At 38.7% G+C, this 21,889-nt stretch overlaps 1 protein-coding gene across 2 annotated transcripts in view; it reads left to right on the top strand.

The window, feature by feature from the left end:
- Nucleotides 1-14,741, top strand: part of LOC138324894 (tRNA dimethylallyltransferase-like) — a 35,087-nt gene extending 20,346 nt beyond the window's left edge. The window contains exons 4-12 of one of the 2 annotated variants that reach the window (XM_069270124.1): nt 4,941-5,332; nt 6,143-6,285; nt 6,642-6,754; nt 6,942-7,065; nt 7,742-7,819; nt 10,004-10,113; nt 12,148-12,262; nt 12,767-12,839; nt 14,079-14,741. In XM_069270124.1, coding sequence (XP_069126225.1) covers nt 4,941-5,332; nt 6,143-6,285; nt 6,642-6,754; nt 6,942-7,065; nt 7,742-7,819; nt 10,004-10,113; nt 12,148-12,262; nt 12,767-12,839; nt 14,079-14,340 — 1,410 coding nt within the window. In that variant the 3' untranslated portion in view covers nt 14,341-14,741. Of the gene's footprint in view, nt 1-4,940; nt 5,333-6,142; nt 6,286-6,641; nt 6,755-6,941; nt 7,066-7,741; nt 7,820-10,003; nt 10,114-12,147; nt 12,263-12,766; nt 12,840-14,075 lie in introns of both variants that reach the window. The other variant, XM_069270123.1, reaches the window with a different exon arrangement.
- Nucleotides 14,742-21,889: the final 7,148 nt, after the last annotated feature.

Below are 21,889 nucleotides of genomic sequence, written 5' to 3'. Positions count from 1 at the left end.
AAAAACAATGTTAGAAGATATGGATATTCCATCAGTACTACCCTGTGGTCTGAATTCTGGACAACAAACTTTATACAAAAAAGGGAATCTTCAAAGACCATGGCAATACAAAGCTCTGAATGTTTGAGTAGAATTTTCCCTGGCTACAATGGTTAAAGATGCTCCATCGCAGACACAGCATAAACGATACCCATCATTTGAACACTAAATGGTGTTTAATCGTGCATATATATGTCTAATTAACACAAAAATGCATTTAAAAATTATTTAGTTTGCTTTTGGTATATGCACAATCAGTACTTCATTCCATATAGGACATAGTGCCACAGAGTTTTTAGCTCACCCTGGCCCGAAGGGCCGGTGAGCTTATGTCATGGCGCGGCGTCCGTTCGTCCGTCGTCCGTCCTTCGTCCGTCGTCCGTCCTTCGTCCCGTCGTCTGTCCGTCGTCCGTCCATTGATGCCGTCAACATTTCCTTTAAATCGCTACTAGTCTTAGAGTTCTGCATAGATTGTAACCAAATTTGGCCACAAACATCCTTGGGGGAAGGGGAACAGAACTTGTATAAATTTTGGCTCTGACCCCCCGGGGGCAGGAGGGGCACGGCCCAATAGGGAAAATAAAGGTAAATTCTATAAAACGCTACTTGTCCTAGAGTTCTGCATGGATTGTAACCAAAATTTGGCCAGAAACATCCTTGAGGGAAGGGGAACATAACTTGTATAAATTTTGGCTCTGACCTCCCGGGGGCAGGAGGGGCGGGGCCCTTTAGGGAAATAGAGGATAAATCCTATAAATCGCTACTTGTCCTAGAGTTCTGCATGGATTGTAACCAAATTTGGCCACAAACATCCTTGGGGGAAGGGGGAAAGAACTTGTATAAATTTTTGGCTCTGACCCACCCTGGGGCAGGAGGGACGGGGCCCAATAGGGGAAATAGAGGTAAATCCTATAAAACACTACTTATCCTAGAGTTCTGCATGGATTGTAACCAAATTTTGGCCACAAACATCCTTGGGGGAAGGGGGAAAGAACTTGTATATAAAATTTTTGGCTCTGACCCCCTGGGGGCAGGAGGGACGGGGCCCAACAGGGGAAATAGAGGTAAATCCTAAAAACGCTACTTATCCTAGAGTTCTTTCAGCATGGATTGTAACCAAATTTGGCCACAAACAAATAAAAAACTTGGGGGAAGGGGAAAGAACTTGTATAAATTTTGGCTCAGACCCCGGGGGCAGGAGGGGCGGGGCCCAATAGGGGAAATAGAGGTAAATCCTATAAATCGCTACTTGTCCTAAGTTCTGCATGGATTGTAACCAAATTTGGCCACAAATATCCTTCTGGGAAGGGGAACAGAACTTGTATAAATTTTGGGGCCTCTGAACCCCCCTGGGGCAGGAGGGGCGGGGCCCAATAGGGAAATAAGGGGGGGGGAGGTAATGGTGCATAATATCAAATTCCTTCAGAAAAGAAACAATGAACCTATATTCAGAACTTGACATTACAAACCAGGTGAGCGATACAGTCCCTCTGGGGCTTTTGTTTTTATCTGAAAGTAAAATAAAAAGCTCAAATCTTCAATGGTGGTACTGGTGTAAATTAAACGTTTGTAACTGAAGAAAAATACCATTCGTCAGCGGTGTAGCATATTTAAGTGTGTAATTTTCTATTATATTGAAGTTTTTTAAAGATCAAACTTCATAACAATGGGTTTCATGGAGAAGTTACAGTAGTTCACCTTTATTTGTAGAGGACTCCTCTTCCTTTCCATAAATCTCTGGCTGCAAAGTGTTATTAATTTAATTTTGATATTTAAGTTATAAGTCTTCAGGGGAAAAACAACAACTTGATTTATGGAGAAATTGATCCTTATCTTGTGTTTTATTACTGAGGACACCTCTAGTCCTCCCTCTCCCTCAACCCACTCTCTGATTCAGAGTTTTCCCCCTCCCCCACCCACTGCTGTCATAGAGTTCCTCCCTTCCTCACCCTTGCACCCCTCTGTCTCAAGTGTCTTCCCCTTCCCCCAACCCCCCTGTCTCAGAGTTCCCCCCTCCCCCATCCCCTCTACCCCTCGTGTCCCAAGAGTCCTCACTCACCCTGCACCCAACCTTCTGTCTCAGAGTCTTCCTCCCTCTCCACCCCCCTGTCTCAGAGTTCCTTCCCCCCCCCTCCCCCAGGTCCCAGAGTCTCCCCCTCCAGCCCACCCCCCTGTCTCAGAGCCTCCCCATCCCCCACCCACCCCTGGTCTCAGGAGTCCTCCCCCTCTCCCTAACACCCCGTCTCAGAGTCTTCCCTTCCCCCACCCCTAATGTCCTCAAAGTCTTCCCCTTCCCCACCCCCCTTTCTCATAGTTCCCCCCTCCCTCAGCACCCCGTCTACCCCTCTGTCCAGAGTCTCACCCTCAACCCAACCTTCTGTCTCCAGAGTCCTTCTCCCTCTCCCACCCCCTGCTGTCTCAAAGTGTTCCCCCCTCCCGCCGTCCCAAGAGTCTCCCCTCCCCCACCCCCCCTGTCTCAGATGTCCTCCCCCTCCCCGCACACCCTGACTCAGATCTCCCCCTCCCCTACACCCCTGTCTCAGAGTCTTCCTCCCCTCCCCCACCCCTCTGTCCCAAAAGTCTCCCCCTCCCCCACGCCCTCTGTCTCAAGTGTTTCCGGCTCTGGACCCTGCTCAGAGTCTCGCCCCCTCCTCCAACCCCCCTGTCTCAGAGTTCTTCCCTTCCCCACCCCCTGTCTTCAACAGTCTACCCTTCCTCTCCCACCCCCCTAGTCTCATTTCAGAGTCTTCCTCCTCCCCCACCCCCCTGTCTCATAGTCTCCCTCCCCCTCTCCCCCCTGTCTCCATACCTTCTTCTCGTCCCACCCCCTCAGAGTCTTTTCCCTCCCCTCAAACCCGCCTGTCTCGGAGCCCCACCCCCCCTTCCCCATCAGTCTCCTCTACCATCGTCCACCCCCTGTCCCATAGTCTCCCCCCCCCCCCCAATCCCCACTACCCCCTTCGCCATAGTCCCACGCATCCCTCTGTCTCAGAGTCTCCCCCCTCTCCCACCCCCCCTGTTCTCAGAGTTCCTCCTTCCCCCACCCCTCCAACCCCACCCCCCTGTCCCAGATCTCGACCCTCCCCCGCCTCCCTTCTGGTCCAGCGTCTTCTCCCTCTCGCCACCCCCCTGTCTCAGAGTATCTCCCTTCTCCCTACCCCCCTGTCTCAGAGTCTTCCCCCTCCCCACCCCCCTGTCTCAGAGTCTTTCCCTCCCCTACCCCTCTGTCCCGGAGTCTCTGTCTAATCCATTAGTGTAACAGGGAGCTGGCATGTTTAGGCCCACATATGTCATCACCTAGTCCTGATAGATGTTTTTGTGGTATATTTTGTAGGTGTAGAATATCAGTCATTAAATACAGTGACCATAGCCACCAATACACATCTGGAGGAAATTATCTTTTCCGACTTGTACAAATACAATGGTCACTCCATTCACAGTATTTCCTGTATGTGAACTATTTTTGTTTGCTACTGCGACATGTGTGGGCCGCAGAGTTCAAAACATCTACAGATAATTGGAAAGGTTAATCCTTTGTCCTGAACGTTTTTACAGCTTTAGTTTTAATGAGGCTGATAAAGATTTGTAAATTAAACATAAAATGTTGTTTTTATTTAGTTGATCAGAATAGTTTTCTTTCTTACATGTGCATATATATACAAATTACTCAATAAAAATACTTTTCTTTTGAGATTTATTTTTACTGTGACTTGAATACAAGAAATGATTGTAAATTTATGCACATTTCGGTACACAAAAAATCCTGCAGAAATGTGCTGACCTGGCAAAAATAGAAAAATGACAGATAAAAATAGATAAAGAATTAACATTTAGTGTTATATCTGTTAAACACATTATGGAGCCTTGAAATAAGCCCATGTCTAACAATAAGTTTATTTCTAGTTATATTTCCATATATCTAGAAAAATTCCCATATATCTGAGTAATAAGTCCATGTCTGGTAATAAGCTGGAAACAAGTCCATGTTTTGGTATAGGCCCATGCCTGGAAATAAGCCAATGTCCTGGTAAACCGATGGTCTGGTAATAAGGCCCCTTATCGTGGTAATAAGTCCATGTCCTGTGTGATAAGTCCTGTCTGGTAATAAGTTCCATGCCTGGAAATAAGCCCAAGTGTCTGGTAAACCGATGTCTGGTAATAAGCCCATATCTGGTAATAAGTCCATGTCTGGTAAAAATTCCATGTCTGGTAATAAGTCCATGTCTGGTAATAAGTCCATTATGTCTGGTAATAAGTCCATGTCTGGTAATAAGTCCATGTCTGGTAATAAGTCCATTATGTGTAATAAAGTAACACTGGCTGGTATAAGCCCAATGTCTGTAATAAGTCCATGTCTGGTAATAAGTCCATGGCTGGTAATAAGCCCATGTCTGGTAATAAGTCCATGTCTGGTAATAAGTCCATGATGGGTAATAAGTATATGTCTGTTAAAAGTAAGCCCATGACAATGTATGGTAATAAGCCCATATCTGGTAATAAGTCCATATATGATATTAAGTCCATGTCTGGTAATAGGCCCATGCCTGGAAATAAGCCAATGTCTGGTAAAAGTCCATATCTGTAATAAGTCCATGTAATAAGTCATGTCCATGGTTAATAAGTCCCATATCTGGTGATAAGTCCATGTCTGGTAAAGGTCTAAATCTAGCAAATCTACTGCAGTTTCATCAATTTCAAAGAAATGCAAACACCAGTAACTTTCTTTCAATTGTTACTGTTAAACTCCAATCCTTTTGTTACAAAGCACATGCCTGACCAGTGCTGACGGTCTGTGGGTGCTCCAGTTCTTTCTATGTTTTTCCATTCAGACTAACCAATACAATGTATTTGACATTACTTTTATCATGAATTTAGATGATACATTTTTTTTTTCATTGCAGGACATCGATAAAGCAGCAAAGGACAGTCAGAATCCAGCCAAAAGACAGAAGATATCTAAGCTTGAACCACCAGTAGATTTGTCTAAAAAAGCAGGGTTGTTTCCCCTTCATTCAGGAACTACACAGGAAGTGACAGACAGATCAACAGATCTCCACGGCAACCAGGATACATTTCCAGAAGGAAGCTCAGAATCTGAAAGGCTCAATGAAGACATTGGAGTTAATGTTATTGACACTGTCAAACCAAGACTTTATGAATTTGGTGACGAGATGTCAACAGACCAGGAAAAGTACGAAGGGATCGATTCCGATGTCTTATACGCACGTCTTAAGGAGGTAGATCCTGAAATAGCACGCACACTTCATCCCAACAATCGCCGCAAAATTGCCAGGTAAACAAAAGTGGTCAATTACCAAAAACAGTAAAAACAAATTATTAAAGATGCTCCCACCGCCGACAGACCAAAAATGATATTCATCATTTGAACAATAATTGGTGTTTAATCGTGTATATAATAGTCTAATTAACACAAAAAATAATATAAAATAATTTATTTTGCCTTTGGTACATGCGCATTCAGTAGTTCATTTCATATAGGATATAGTGGTACGGATTTTTTTCGGGATGCAATTAATTATTTTTCATATTTTTAACTTGAAGTAAAATTAGAAGCTCAAACTTTTCAATGGTGTTAATGATGTAAAGTAAGTAATTTTTTGTAACTGAAAAAAATACTAAATCGTCTGCTCCTGTTTTTAATAGTGAAAAAATACCATTTGTCAGTCGGTGGAGCATCTTTTAAGATAAACAATACTGTCAATACTTTAATCATGATCGACAACACTTATCGCGTGGTAGGGTGATCTGGTTGTAGGTATAATGTCGTTCATATTTAATCTAACCAGCCAGGTTTAGATCTAAGGCAAGGACTTAACAGGTATGAAAATGTCAGGAATCACTTACCCAATCATGGGTTTTCTCTGGGCATTTCAGTTTTTTTTTTCCCTCTTCAAGGATCATTTGTATGCTTATATATAATTATAAGTTAAATTAGCACAAGTTAAAGAACTTCTTTCACATTCTATGTTCACATGATAATTTATAGTATATAACTTGATCAGAATTACTATAAATACATACTGCTTTCTTACTTCCTTGGATTCTATGTAATGATGTTGAATACCTATATGTAAAATTTCAGGGCCCTTGAGATATACGACACCCATAAAGTGACTATGAGCAGTGTGTACAGGGCCCAGAGGAGCCAGTTACCTAACCAGGCCCCTAGTGGACCCCTAAGGTTCCAGAACACATGTGTCTTCTGGCTTCAGAGTGATCTTCAGGGTGAGACTGAGATACACTGTATTTCATTGGTATAAAGACTAGAATAGCTTTTGTTATTGTATCACAGGGAACAAGAGTTAGAACTGTGGTTTGTTGACATGAAGTAAAGATTGGGAGATTATTGTATGCATAATATTAAAAGTGTAAATATTATACATTGCATATTGACAGCACAGAGTAATGAGCATGATATGCCAAATTCTGAAGGAAAACTGACCCTTAAATTAGCATATATTAGACAGTTTAATTACATGCATAGATTTTTGGCAATATAGAAACTAAAACTGGGTAAGGGGGAGGTAACTCTTATGAAGTTTCCCTTCTAGTTGATAAGATATTAAATATCTGATTTGCAGAGCTGGGCAGGAGGACTGACCAACGAGTGGACACAATGATAGAACGTGGCCTTGTGGACGAGCTACATGGACTTTCATCAGCAGTAAAACGCAGACCGCTTAAAGGAAGAAAGGTAAAGTGAATCGTCAAATAAAATGCTGACCTCAGCTTAAAGTAATAAGGTAAAGTGACCATCAACTACAACACTGACCGCTTATAGGGAGATAGTAATAATAAAGAGAAATTGTCTGTCGAACCACCCCTAGGGTGTAATTCTACTTCGTTAGGATCATCGTTATAATGGCTGACTTTTGTGTTAGAACAGTGTAGCAGATTACACACATGGGATATTCCAAAGTATCGGCTTCAAGGAATTCCACGACTATCTCATACTATCAAAGGAGGAGCAGAGCACAGACAAAGGGAGGCAACTCTTCAAAGAAGGTATGGCATAGACAAGGTCTATGTAAATCAGTTTATTTTCTTGGTTACAACTTACATAATTTTACACTCCAATGCCTTTCATCTTTTTCACATCATGTCTGCATTCTTTTTATGCAGGAGGTACATTTTATGCCGGAGTGACCAGACTGGACAATTTTTCACAGCAATTAATTTTCACCATATCTACTCAACCACATAAAGTGCAAATTTTAATCACATGCAAATATACTTTTGGCTTACAATATTTTTTTAAATTGTGGATCTATGGAATGTTGTCTCTAGTTGAGTTAGAGGTTATTTCTCCTGATATTTGTCTTTGGAAACGGATAACAACAGTCTGTAAAATGCCTGGGTTGTGTCCTACGATATAATGGCTCAAAAGTCGTTCAATAACATTTTCACCATCTACAACAAGAAAAATAAAGAAATTTCATGAGGTGTTTATATGCTTAACACACTGACAATCCTCATCTTACTCTGATTCTTCAAAAAGCCAAACAAAAAAAACCCACATACTTGTATTGGTGTAATTGTAATGTTGCATTGTTGCATTTATTCTAAAATTCTAGAAACTTCCAGCAGAATGATATGTCTAACACTTTCATAAGTTCAAACATTTGATATTATATTGTAGTATTTGGAGACCGATATTGATATATTTTCTGCTGTGTTACAGGAGTGGAGAATTTGAAGAGACGAACTCGAGCCTATGCTAAGTACCAAGTGAAACACATCCGCAACAGGTATATCAAACGTAAGTACCCAGTGATTATATTTTACGTAGTTTGGTATAATAAGAATAATGTCCTATTAACAGCTAGGGTCATTTAAGAATGTGCCCGGTTTAGATGCTGGAGTATCAGGAGAAAAACAACCAACCAGCAGTGAGTACCTGGCAACTGCCCCACATTGTGGTATTCAAGCTTTTGACCTATAGTTGGAGGGCTTGTAGCAATATATCAGAACTTCTGAACCACTCACCCAAAACAGCTCCCTACATTTTAAGAAGCTTAAAGTAACTGCCTAAATTGTTAGAGCTTGATATGCGACTAAACATTCTACAGTGATGAAGGCAAATTCCTGCTAGACCCGGTTACATCCACATAAGTTTGATTGTGATATTAACCATATTGGAAACTAATCTTATATTTCATACACATCTTCATTACTTCCATGTCGGTCTAACCGTTGACGATGATAGTGATGAACTAGCCGCGCAACTTGCACAATACCTATTGCATATTGGGTTACAATATAATGCTAAATGCGAGTTGATTGGTTGGTGGGCGTGGCTTATATCGTGTGATGTGTGTGACCCTCGTGTGATAGATCTATCCTGAACTCATTGGGTATAACCGAACTCATAAGAACTAGATCTTTCCTGAACTCATCAGGTATTACAGTACTCTAAGAACTAGATTTATCATGAACTCATCGGGTATTACCGTATTCATAAGAACTGCAGGATGTGTCCATACTTTGTATTCCCCTGCAGTTCTTACAACAGACGTTTTTTTTTTTCAAAGAAAGCTCTGGCATTAAATGCGATAAATATGGTTTTTCATGAGCTGCTGCTGTTCCGTGTTTCAGTCGGGATATACTGGATAACTTTTTCGCGTCATTGCTAGCATAATTCACGGTACTGTACAGTAGGGAATATCAATGTGCGCCACAAACGTTTATTTCATGAACAACGTAATGGCTGAAAGTTTACCTCTGTTTGTTTCTTTATCAATCAACTTCTTAATTATTTAAATATCAATGCCGTCTAAAGTACTTTTAATTCACTCCAGATTTATCGGCTGTTAATGGATTTCTTACAGAATGTGTTGTTTTTTCAAACATTCAATGACCAACATCGTACGCTCGTAGATCTAACGTTGTTATCGTTGGGACTTCTATGTGGAAATGCAGCAAATTGCCTCTAAATTCTAAAATGTCCGATGGAACCTTTTGTGGTGTACGAACATTCCTTTCCAATAAACGGGTCATTATTTTATGACTGTTTAATCTATAAACTTAAGACTTCGTTGGTAATTTTGCTTGGGTTCCGATGAACAGGTGACCGGGTCAAATTTCCCTCGTGCAGTCACATTCTTTATAATCTTGTGACAACCTCCTATTGTAACATCAGGTTTTTTTTTACTAATCTCATGAAAAAAGATAATCCTTTAGTTTATAATGAAGATCAAGTATTTCAAGACGATATTACTGTCCGTCAGTAACCCGTTCTTATCAGTCGCAGCCATGTTGCCTTTCAAACTCAAGAACATTGTAAGATTAACTCTGCCCACCCGTTCTATCGCCTGACATCGGGTAGGCTATCAAAATTCCGCCCCTCTGGACAATTGACAAAACCAATCGACCAGTTGATAATACTGTCACTCAACATACCGAGGTATTACATCATTTATTTTGTCAAAGGTTAAACCAACATGACAGTGCCAATCAAGCTCGAACTTCAAGCAGCTAGCTCCTTACCAAACTGGCAAACTAGAGATTGGTCATGAAGTCTGAAGGTCAAATGTCAAGGTCACTTTTACGAAAACTATTGAAAATATGTCCATGCTGTTATCCAAGTTCCGAAAGGACTTGTAATATGTGTATGTTGTGTGTTGTACAGGTCGAGGTGCCATTACGTAATATGTGTATGTTGTATGTTCTATAGGTTGAGGTGCCAATACGTAATATGTGTATGTTGTGTGTTGTGCAGGTCGAGGTGCCAATACGTAATATTTGTATGTTGTGTGTTGTGCAGGTCGAGGTGCCATTACGTAATATGTGTATGTTGTATGTTCTATAGGTTGAGGTGCCAATACGTAATATGTGTATGTTGTGTGTTGTGCAGGTCGAGGTGCCAATACGTAATATTTGTATGTTGTGTGTTGTGCAGGTCGAGGTGCCAATACGTAATATGTGTATGTTGTGTGTTGTGCAGGTCGAGGTGCCAATACAATACCTGTTTATGAACTTGATGTCTCCGACGTCTCACAATGGGAGGACAAAGTTAAAATACCCGCTGTAGAAATTCTCACAGATATCTTACAGGTAAACTACAGACTGTAGAAATCCTCACAGATATCTTACAGGTAAACTACAGGCTATAGAAATTCTCACGGATATCTTACAGGTAAACTACAGACTGTAGAAATCCTCACAGATATCTTAAAGGTAAACTACAGGCTGTAGAAATTCCACTGATATCTTACAGGTAAACTACAGACTGTAGAAACTCTCACGGATATCTTACAGGTAAACTACAGGCTATAGAAATTTTTACGGATATCTTACAGGTAAAGTACAGGCTATAGAAATTCTCACGGATATCTTACAGGTAAACTACAGGCTGTAGAAATTCTCACAGATATTTTACAGGTAAACTACAGGCTATAGAAATTCTCATGGATATCTTACAGGTAAACTACAGGCTGTAGAAATTCTCACAAATATCTTACAGGTAAATTACAGGCTGTAGAAATTCTCACGGATATCTTACAGGTAAACTACAGGCTGTAGAAATTCTCACAGATATTTTACAGGTAAACTACAAGCTATAGAAATTCTCACAGATATCTTACAGGTAAACTTCATGCTGTAGAAATTCTCACAAATATCTTACAGGTAAATTACAGGCCGTAAAAATCTCCACAGATATCTTACAGGTAAACTACAGGCTGTAGAAATTCTCACCTATATCTTACAGGTAAACTACAGGCTATAGATATTATCACAGATGTCTTACAGGTAAACTACAGGCAGTAGAAATTCTCACAGATATCTTACAGGTAAACTACAGACTGTAGAAATCCTCACAGATGTCTTACAGGTAAACTACAGGCTGTAGAAATTCTCACCTATATCTTACAGTAAACTACTGACTGTAGAAATTCTCACAGATATCTTAGAGGTAAACTACAGGCTATAGATATTATCACGGATATCTTACAGGTAAACTACAGGCAGTAGAAATTCTCACAGATATCTTACAAGTAAACTACAGGCAGTAGAAATTCTCACAGATATCTTACAGGTAAACTACAGGCTGTAGAAATTCTCACGGATATCTTACAGGTAAACTACAGGCAGTAAAAATTCTCACCGATATCTTACAGGTAAACTACAGGCAGTAAAAATTCTCACGGATATCTTACAGGTGAATTACAGGCCGTAAAAATTCTCACAGATATCTTACAGGTAAACTAAGGGTTGTAGAGATTCTCATGGATATGTTACAGGTAAACTACTGGCTGTAGAAATTCTCATTGATATCATTTGATTAAAGGACCACTACCTTTCCAAAACAGCTTTTAATTTTAAAATGGCAATGTAAAACAAGATCAATAATTTGTAGAGTCACAAAATTTATTAACTTACTGTTAATACTACACGTATCATCACCTTCTTAACAATCTAATTAAAATAAATAAAACGTTTTATAAAGTGAGTCGTCTTATGTTTCCCGCTGCCATCCTAAATACCGCTCTGTAGTTGACTATCATGGTGCCAGATGGCAAAACAGCAAAATGACTCTGCACTGTTGCAGAGTATATTACTGTATATTACGTAGGAAATCTTGCGTAAGTTTGGTGTTGTAAGCTTATCTTCGGCCATTGTTATATATTTTCTGATTTTATTTATCTTTTAAAGAAACCTTAATGTTTTACTCCTGAAAGGTAGTGGGCCTTTAGACTACAGGCTGTAAAAATCTAAATATAATGCATGTAAAATCATAGGTAACAAAAACAACCATGGACATTTTTCAGATAAAAATATAGGTTTTTCATAAGCAAAAATACATGTCATAGAAATCTTCACCATTATTTTTACAAGTGAACAAATTGATTAATTATTAATCCTCATTTGTATTTACATGATAGATTTTGCTGGAGTAAAATTGTTGTTATCAAATTTGTAAATAAAGTTTCAGTTTTAATTTCAGAATTAATGCGAAAGAATATAAAGCATGCAGATCAGCATAATGTAACACGTGTATCTGTATCCAGGACAGTTACAGTGATGTTATAGGTGTTATCTCCCTTTGTACAATCAATATGACATTTGGGTTTTATTTTGATGTTTAAGGGGAGAGAACCCAGTCATGCCCCGATCCCGTATGAAGAGACAGATAATCATCACATACATGAAGTGTGTGATATCTGTGATGGACGGATATTCTACACATCAAACGAATGGCAGAGTAAGTATTAATATATAATACTATAAAAAGTGCCATTATTAAAAGCGTGGACATTTTTGTATATTTCACTTTCATCAATCTAGTAAAATGTATCTGTGTGCACACATATTACCATATGTAAATCTTGACATGTGACTACAGATATATTTAGATTATAGATACACAGTGCAGAAATTATAACACTGCAAACAGCTTACTTTACGAAAATATCCAAACTCAAAAATATCCTTGGTGTATGTATTTTGTGAAGCTAAAAACGAATGAAATGTTTCTCTGACCTGATCCCATAGTAAATTAACTATAATAAACCAAGATGTTCAAGTACATCAGTAAATTAGTCAATAAAATAAACATTGTTTTCTTACATTTTCTTTCATTATCTACTACCTGAAAATGGGCATCAAAGTTGTCTAAATATTGTATTCAAATGGATTGCTAGTTCCTAAACTCAAGGAACCAGGAAAATCAATAGACACTCAGTTTGTGTTTCATTTAATGATCCAGGTCACCTGAAAAGTAAAAAGCACGAAAATCGCAAATGGAAACTGAGAAAAGAACAAGCCAAGTTATTGAATAGGTATGTAGCTAACTTTTAAATTATTGAAACCTTTATTTGACATTTTAATTTTGGATCTCATTGTCAAGATTGAAAATGTTATATGTATATATATATATACAGTGGAACCTCCCGAAACCGATCCTTCTCAAAACCGATCACCTCTAGAAACTGAACATGGATGTCATGTACGGAATGAATTCGTCTTTATTAATAGTAAATAAAACTTACCAAAACCGATCCCTCCCAACTCCGAATACCAGACCGATTTTGAGATCGGAATAGTCAAATGTAACTAAAATACACTTCTGAAAAACCGGCCTTACCTGAGCGACATCGATAGCTTGCATTGAGGTCTGATCAACCAACCTTGAAATACACACGTACCTGTATCCATAGTTGTCGCAAGCCATGTCCTGGGGCATGTATACAGGTGTGAAAGCTAAAGGTATATGTTTCACAGGTAATTATACCAGTGATAATGGTGTAATTATTTAATTATGTCAATTGTTTAGACATTTAACAAAGGTCTACCACGTGCACTGACGATTTGTTTATACTGTAGGAAAACAAGCAGAGCTAGTAATAAAGAGAAATTTTTGTATTCAATCTTGAGAGTTTCACAGGTTATTTAGTTGTCAGATAACGTAAATAATTTGTATGAAGAAGTTGAAGCCATACATTGTTTTAAAAGATGACAATGTCATATAATGACCGGCATCGACTGATCATCGTGTAATTAGACCTTATTTAATTAATTTGATTCTTGACGTAACTGGAAGCGATTGGCCGTATGTAGGTTAGTGCAGACGAGAACATCCCCAACAATCTAACATCCCCAAGAACATTCACGCAACTAACTACGTTTATAAGTGGTAAAAAAGTCGAGATTGCTGTAATACATTCCTTTTAAACGTATGATTCTCTCTTTTGTGATAACATTCACATTAACAATCAATATCGGACGGTTATAACGAAAACTAGGCATACAGGCAGTACAGTATAGTACATACAAAACGACTTCTGATCAATTAAATCCGGATCGTAATGATCGATATTCGGTTCACTTCTCCAAACCGAACCCTCTCTAAACCGGCCAAAATTATATGCACCGACCATGATCGGTTTCGGGGGGTTCCACTGTATGTATATATTTAAATATATTAAAACTACTTTGGAAGATTTACATGTAAGTAACTATTTTCTAAATATGAAAAAAAAAAATATATTAATACCTGTATATATCCATTTTTTCAGCAGTGCAAATGCAGAAAATACATCAACTGAATCCTTTCAAGTTAGTGAAAAGGGAGAGAATTCTATCTTACATAATTCTGTAGCAATGGGAGATAACTCTAATACATCAGTCAGTTTGGATGGTTCACAGCAAAGTGATAGTGAGTGTAAAGTGAGAGAAGACGTTAAACGTTCAAACCACCCTGATAGAGATGACTGTGTAAAGGGAGATAATTCAATCCAGGAAAGGACAGAAAACTCTGTTACATCAAATGATGTCAGCTGATACCCAAAAACAAAATTAGTATAGCTCCACAAGTTCAGTATTACACTTATACTTTTTTAGTGTAAGAAGTGTGAAGAATGTGATTTTACAAATACAAATCGTTGCCAATTTCACTGGATATTTATAATATAATTGTCAGCATGACCTTATATGGCTGGACATTTAACGAATGGAATTTTTGTATGCTCATTTATACCTAATTCCACAAAAACTTGGCCAGAGTTCTTAGCACATACGTCATATAAAAGTGTTGAATTTACTTTATAATATATAGTCAAATATGATTATCTTGAAGTTCAGAGAGCTATATTTGGTTTCAAGGTTGCCTTGGGCCAGTGCAATGATCTACCTAATATTATGATATATTTTATAGTGTAATAAAATATTTCATTCAGAATTTGTCTCATCTACAGCTTTGATGAATGAATCAATAAAAATCAATAAAGATGATTAATTAATACAGCGATATTGATTGTATGAATTCTTGATAAGTTCATAGAGTGCGAAGTGTTGGAAGGTGGGTATATGTTGTTAGTTCTCCATCAGACTGTTGAATTCTGATTTTCATTTACAGGGAATGATATGCAGATTTGAACTGATTCATATATCCAGACATACACAAATAAATGTACATACTTTTGGTTGGAATTGACCTTATCCAATGAAGGTTACAGAAGAATTAAAAGATATGTTTGAGAACTCTTCTCAACTCCCCATCTACAGAAAGATACAGCAGATAAGACCTGGATTACATAAACATCTGAAGATGAAGGTAGGGTTCTGGTCTACCTGGGGAAGATGTGATTTGGCAAAGTAGCACACATACCTTGTAAAAGAGAGTTGATCAGGCCGCTAGCTAGCCTGTGGCCACAACATTGGTGTTTCCCTTAACGAAGAAGGGTGTGAAATTAAGAAAACACAAGATCATTGGTTGGTTGGTTGCCATCATTGGGTTTAATGTCCTATTAATTTCTTAGGTCATTAAAGGAGGGCACTGTATGCAATGTGTTTTGTGAATGTATGAAACTGTTTTATAGTGCTATCTCACAGCCAAAGACTCCAAACAACACACCCCACTCGATGACAATAGACAAACCAGTCGTCCCACTCTGTTTATGCTGAGTGCTATTCAGTTATTGTGTGTTTTGGCCTGGGACCAGCACAACAGAATCAGGGCTGCCCTTATGGGGGCAAACGCTCAACTCAAAACCATTGGTGAGGTGTTGTCAAGGGAGATGTTAGGGAGAAGAAGAAAGTCAAGGTGGCAGCAGATACAATTCTGACGCCCTGAAAAGTTTGGTATTATGTTGTTCAGTTTGTTGTGTTCAACTACCTAGCTTATTTGAGGTTGATGAGAAGACAGTGTTAGCCATGATAGGATTTGTGTTTAGCAGAAAGAAAGGAAATCTTCATAGTTTAATGCATAGAGAAACAACAGAAAGAAAACTATGGTGATTTGGAGAGCAATCAGAAAAACATAACAGAGAAGGCTACATTAAAAGTTAAATTATTCATTGATATCATCAAACTTGATAGTCATTGACCGTTCACTCCAGGCGGTATTTAGGATGACATTGGAGTTGCTGGACAGTGATGGTCCACTTTAAGCGGTATTAAGGATGACATTGGAGTTGCCGGACAGTAACGGTCCATAAAGGCAGCATTTAGGACGACATTGGAGTTGCCGGACAGTGACGGTCTACTCCAGGCGGTATTTAGGATGACATTGGAGTTGCCAGACAGTGAAGATCCACTCCAGGCGGTATATAGGATGACATTGAAGTTGCCGGGCAGTGACAATCCATCCAGGCGGTATTTATGATGACATTGAAAGCGGTATTAAGGATGACATTGAAGGTTTGGGGCAGTGACAATCCACTGTAGGCAGTATTTAGGATGACATTGAAGTTGCCGCCTGGGCAGTGACGATCCTGGATGTCATTGAAGTTGTGGGCAGTGACGGTCCACTCTAGGCAGTATTTAGGATGGCATTGGAGTTACCGGACAGTGACGATCAATTCAGGCGGTATTTAGGATAACATTGGAGTCACCGGGCAGTGACGGGCCACTCCAGCCGGTATATTTAGGATGACATCGGCTGTGCCAGGCAGTGACGGTCCATCCAGACGATGTTTAGTATTGGAACCGGAAATTCATCATTAAAGTTGCGGGCAGTGACGGTCCACTCTAGGCAGTATTTAGGATGGCATTGGAGTTACCGGGCAGTGACGATCCATTCAGGCGGTATTTCGGATAACATTGGAGTCGCGCCGGGCAGTGACGGGCCACTCCAGCCGGTATTTAGGATGACATCGTCTGTGCCAGGCAGCAAAATAAAGTGTGCATGTGACGGTCCACCAGGCGATGTTTAGTATTGGAACCGGAAATTCATTAACAATAAAATATATTTTTATGACATTGCACTATACTAGTACTATCGATAGTTAGAAAGAGAATTCAAAATAATCCAAATGGAATAGTTCAATATACTTCAATCTTGTGTTTTATCAGATGCAGAGAAAACTTGGCACATGCCATGCTATCAAAATTCGCGCGGAAATCTGTGCCGTCATATTTGGCGTCAAGTTTTGTGACGTCACTGCTGACGGTCACGTGCGCTTGAGTAAATACACAGTATATATTGTGACCAGTACATTGCTATTGCGTTGTCCTTATATGTGTGTAAATTAAAAGAACTACACCTTACAGTAATCTTAAAGTGTAAACAGATAACACATTTTAAGTCTAGTACAGAAATTTCAAATCTCGTCGTTCCTGATACGAGAATTCAATACATGGCTAGCCTACATGGAGGCGCGAAAGAGTGACTTTTCCCGCGGGACAACGATTTCAAAGTCCAGGGGGTACTGGAATGTATTGGATTCTATTTGCTCACACACGTGTTATGGTTAGTAGAGCTTTGCTCTACGCGGCCTTCGGCCGCGCAGAGAGCTGCGCTCTTAATATGAATTTAAGGCAAAACGCCTTATAAGAGCGCAGTACATGTTAAATGTAAATATAGTTAGGATTGTAACCTCAGAACGAGATTAAAACTGTTTAAACTTGTAGTCCGATCATTGATTTTTATTAAATGCTATTCTTCAATACTATAGATTGATGTTTTGTTAGTCTAGCAATATATCGACATCAGTCGTCATATACAGGCCAGAAAGACACATTCTAACTGGCAATAGTTCAATTTCCTTTCGATCAAATGTTTCTCTGTAAGGCGGAAAAACTTGGCAACATGCCATGTATCAAAAAAAAAACGCGGGAATTGTAGTAGCCGTCATCTTTGGCACCAAGCTTCCTGGTACGTCACGGATAAGGTGCGCTTAACAACAATGACAGTATTATGTCATTGACTAGTACATTTATTGTATCGTTCGTATCTTTGTGTAGTTATCTTTTAAAAATCTAATAACAGTAAGATTTCAAATTGTATCCTGGTGATATTTTGTTTTAGAAAAAAATTCAAATCTCGTGATTTGTGCTGATAACGAGAATTAAAACATGGCCGCCTGCATAGAGGCGTAAACTTTTCCCGCAAAACGATTCCTCCTTAAGTCCAAGGGTTATCGTCCATATTTGTATTGAAACTTCATGCGAAGGACACAATCATATTTAATATATAATGAGCTTCGCTCTACGACCCCTCGGGGCGCAGAGGGGTGGGGCCCTCTTAACAAATTTTCTTAAGTTTTCAATTTTGAACAGGTATGATTTTTCATGGGTTTTGGATTTTTTTCGCCCATTGGGCAATTTTTGCCGGTTCTCAATGACGTAAGCGATTTTCTTGGCAAACATCTAAGCAGCAACCGGAACAACCGGACAAGTTACCGAAGCGGCTAATATATAATAGTATTAGCTTCCATGCATTACGATTCGTTTTGACTTTAATTATGAGATATGCCTTTTCAATGTTGCATTGTCAACGTCACAATTACAACAGGACTAAATCGAAGTAGCGAAAAACAATCAGTTTTGAGTTGAAAATTAATAAAATGAGCCCACTTATGAAAATTACCGAGGGTTAGCTAACAGGGGCGGGGCCCCAAACATTGCTAATTTTTCAGTTAACGTTAAAAATCAGTTCAAGAACTTTCCGACTTAAAGGAATGGGATCGTAACTTTATTTTTAAACTAACATAGAAGTATCGTAACTAAAAAGCGGCAAAAACATTGCTAACGTTAGTCTTCAGTTACATGAGCACTATGAATAAAAACTAACTTAAAAATTAAAGCGGCATTGCCTAACAGCAAACAAAAACACGGCGCCTATCTATATATTTGGAAAGTTAGAGTGTATATGAACTTGATAATAGGAAGTAAAAAGATAAGAAAACAAACACTGATAATTATAAAGAGGCATGCTTCCATTCGTGATATCGGCCCGTCTATAGGTGACCATTATCATCGTAGACTAAAAAATAAATGTCAAATATAAGGTTCTAAATAACATTATGTTTATATATTTGACATCGAATATATTAATGATCTACAATGTAATTGTAAAAAAGCAGTTTGTAAAATCGAAAAGATAATCTGTTTTAAACACGACAACAAATTTTCATCTAGTCGTGCGATTTGCGAATTTTAGTAGGTGTTTTCCCGATTTTTTATAGAGCACATATCGGAGGATCAACTTCTACCGTGGAACATCATTTTCAATGAAATAAAATACACATTGTTAAACCTATTCCTAAAAATGTTCTTCCGATGTGGTCGCACCTAACGAGAAAAAACATACTAATGTAGTTGACAAGATATTGTACCGTATTTCAATATCAGCGAGACTGTGTATAAATGATCTTCAGTTGCAGCATACATGTAAGTGGTTTAGTCACCGCGCAGGTACACTAATAGGAAGATTTAGATTTCGACTCACTATCATATGTTTTTATTATTATTATTAGGTCATCTGACCCGAAGGTCATCGTGATTTGTCCGTCGTCGTCCGCCGTGAGCCGTCCGTCGTGCGTAAACTTTTTCCTTTAAAACGCTACTCCTCCTTAACCGCTAAGCGGATTTCATCCATATTTGGGTGAAACATCATTGGGGAAGGACAATCATTTTTAATATAAATGAGCTTGATACGACCCCTAGGGGCTGAGGGGTGGGGCCCCAAAACAAATTTTCTTAATTTTTGCTTTAAAATCCTACTCCTCTTCATCCTTGGATGGATTTCATCATATTTGGTGTGAAACATCATTGGGGAAGAACAGACATATTTTATATAAATGAGCTTGGTCCGACCCCTAGGGGCTGAGGGGTGGGCCCCCAAATAGGGCAAATTTTTTAATTTAAGCTTTAAAATCCTACTACTCTTTTATCCTTGAATAGATTTCATCCATATCTGGTATGAAAACATCATTAGATCATTTTTATATATAATGAGCCTTTCCCAACCCCTAGGGGTCTTAATTTTTTAGTGCGTCTTTAAAATCTTACTCCTCCTCAACTCTTGATTGGATTTTATCCATATTTGGTGTGAAACATCATTAGGGAAGGACTATCATATTTTATATAAAGATTTTAGTATTCCAAGATGGCTGCTGGCCCACTTCCTGTTTTCAGTCTTCAGTCTCTGATCTCAATAAAAATTAGTCTATAGGGGTTTTTAATGGATGGCGAACAACATTCAAACATTTTTTTATAAAGATTTTGGTATTCTAAGATGGTCGCTGGCCCACTTCCTGTTACCAGGTTTCGGTCCCCGATCTCAAATGAAAATTGGTCTATAGAGGTTTTAAGGGATGGCGAACAACATGCAAATATTTTCATAAAGATTTAGTATTCCAAGATGGCTGCGATCCCATGTCCTGTTTTCAAGTTTCGGTCTCTGATCTCAACAAAAAATAGTCTGTAGAGGTTTTAAGGGATGGCGAACAACATGAAAACATTTTGGTAAAGATTTAGGTATTCCAAGATGGCCGCTGGGCCAATTTCCTGTTTTTATATTTCGGTCTCTGATTTCAATGAAATTTAGTATAAAGGGTTATAAAGGGATGCTTATCAGTATGATAAAAATTTTGAAAGATTTTTTGCTGGGCAAACCTCCTGTTTTCAAATTTTCGTCTGCAATTCATTGAATGTAAAAGTACCTCAAAATTTCTTTCAAAATGTTCATACACACTGTGCAACTGCATTGCATCTTAATTTGTTGCAGGTGGAGATGGGGAGGGGGAGGGAGAGGGTCATTTGGGGTATTATGTATTAGTGTCCATTACAATGAGTACATGTACTTGTTTTAGCTTTTAAAATCCTACTCCTCCTTAACCCTTGAGTGGATTTCATCCATATTTTGTGTAAAAGATCGTAGAGGAAGAACTGTCATATTTTATATAAACAAGTTAGGTCCGACCCCTGGGGACAGAGGGGTGGGGCTCAGAATGGGGAATTTTGATTAATTTTGCTTTAAAAGCCTACTCCTTAACCATTGAGTGGATTAATGCATCCATATTTTATGTGAAACATCACTGGAGAATGACAATCATATTTAATATAAATGAGTTATGTCAGACCCTAGGGGACAGAGGGGCGGGGCTCAGAAGGGTGAACATATTTTATAAAGGACGAGGTAAGACCCATGGGGATAGAACGTCAGGGGTCCAAAATGGGAGCTTTGCTGAAATTTGGCTTTAAAATCTGACTTCTCCTTCATCCTTGAATGGGTTAAAACCATATATGGATGAAGGGCTACCAAGTTTGTTCAACAAATGATCTTTACGTATTTCAGAAACTTACATATTCAAAAAAGGAGTTCCTTGTATTGCTTATATTAATTGTTTACCACTCCATTATACTGTGACTGTTGTTTTGTGCCATGAGTCAGATGACCGTTAAGGCCCATGGGCCTCTTGTTCCAAATAGAAACCCTTTGTCAGGCTTATAGAGATTTAAAATTATTGCATTATATCTGATATGAAGCTAATCCAGTACACATGCAAACTGTCTTTCGAAAAAATGTCCTTACGCGACATGCACGATCTATCTGAATACACGATGCTACCTTGGCTAGCAAAGTTGATTTTAATCCTAGAGATCCTAATGCGCACCTGAGAAATATGTCACAAACTATTCTTATTTTATATTTGTTCATTTTAAGCATCTGGTTTTGAAACGGTCCCTAATTTTCATTGGCACTATTTGCGATTCAAGTAAAAATAAGAACTAAGATTTTGTGCATAAACGTAATCAGTAGACGTTCTATTGATTCTAAAATGAACATGAAAATGATGTGTATGCACTGGAGTACGGAAGTCTTTGGTAAGTACACGCCTGAATCTACATCAATAAATACTTAAAGTTAAACATTTATTATCAATCCAGGTCGATATAAAGAACAAGAAACATGTATATAAATATGCCTGCTTCAATTTGATTCGATGTGTTATAAAAATGAAACTAGACATGTATACAGTTTTATTACTAGGCACACATATATCGCCCATTATAACATTCAATCTGTATATTTGTCCACTAAACCTGCCTATATTATAAGGCTTTTTATTTTTTTCCCCATATACATATTAGAAATTAAAAAAAA

Source organism: Argopecten irradians, chromosome 6, assembly GCF_041381155.1.
Source record: "Argopecten irradians isolate NY chromosome 6, Ai_NY, whole genome shotgun sequence".
NCBI lineage: Eukaryota > Metazoa > Mollusca > Bivalvia > Pectinida > Pectinidae > Argopecten > Argopecten irradians.
Note: the sequence above shows the minus strand (reverse complement) of the source record. Positions and strands in the feature narration are given on the sequence as shown.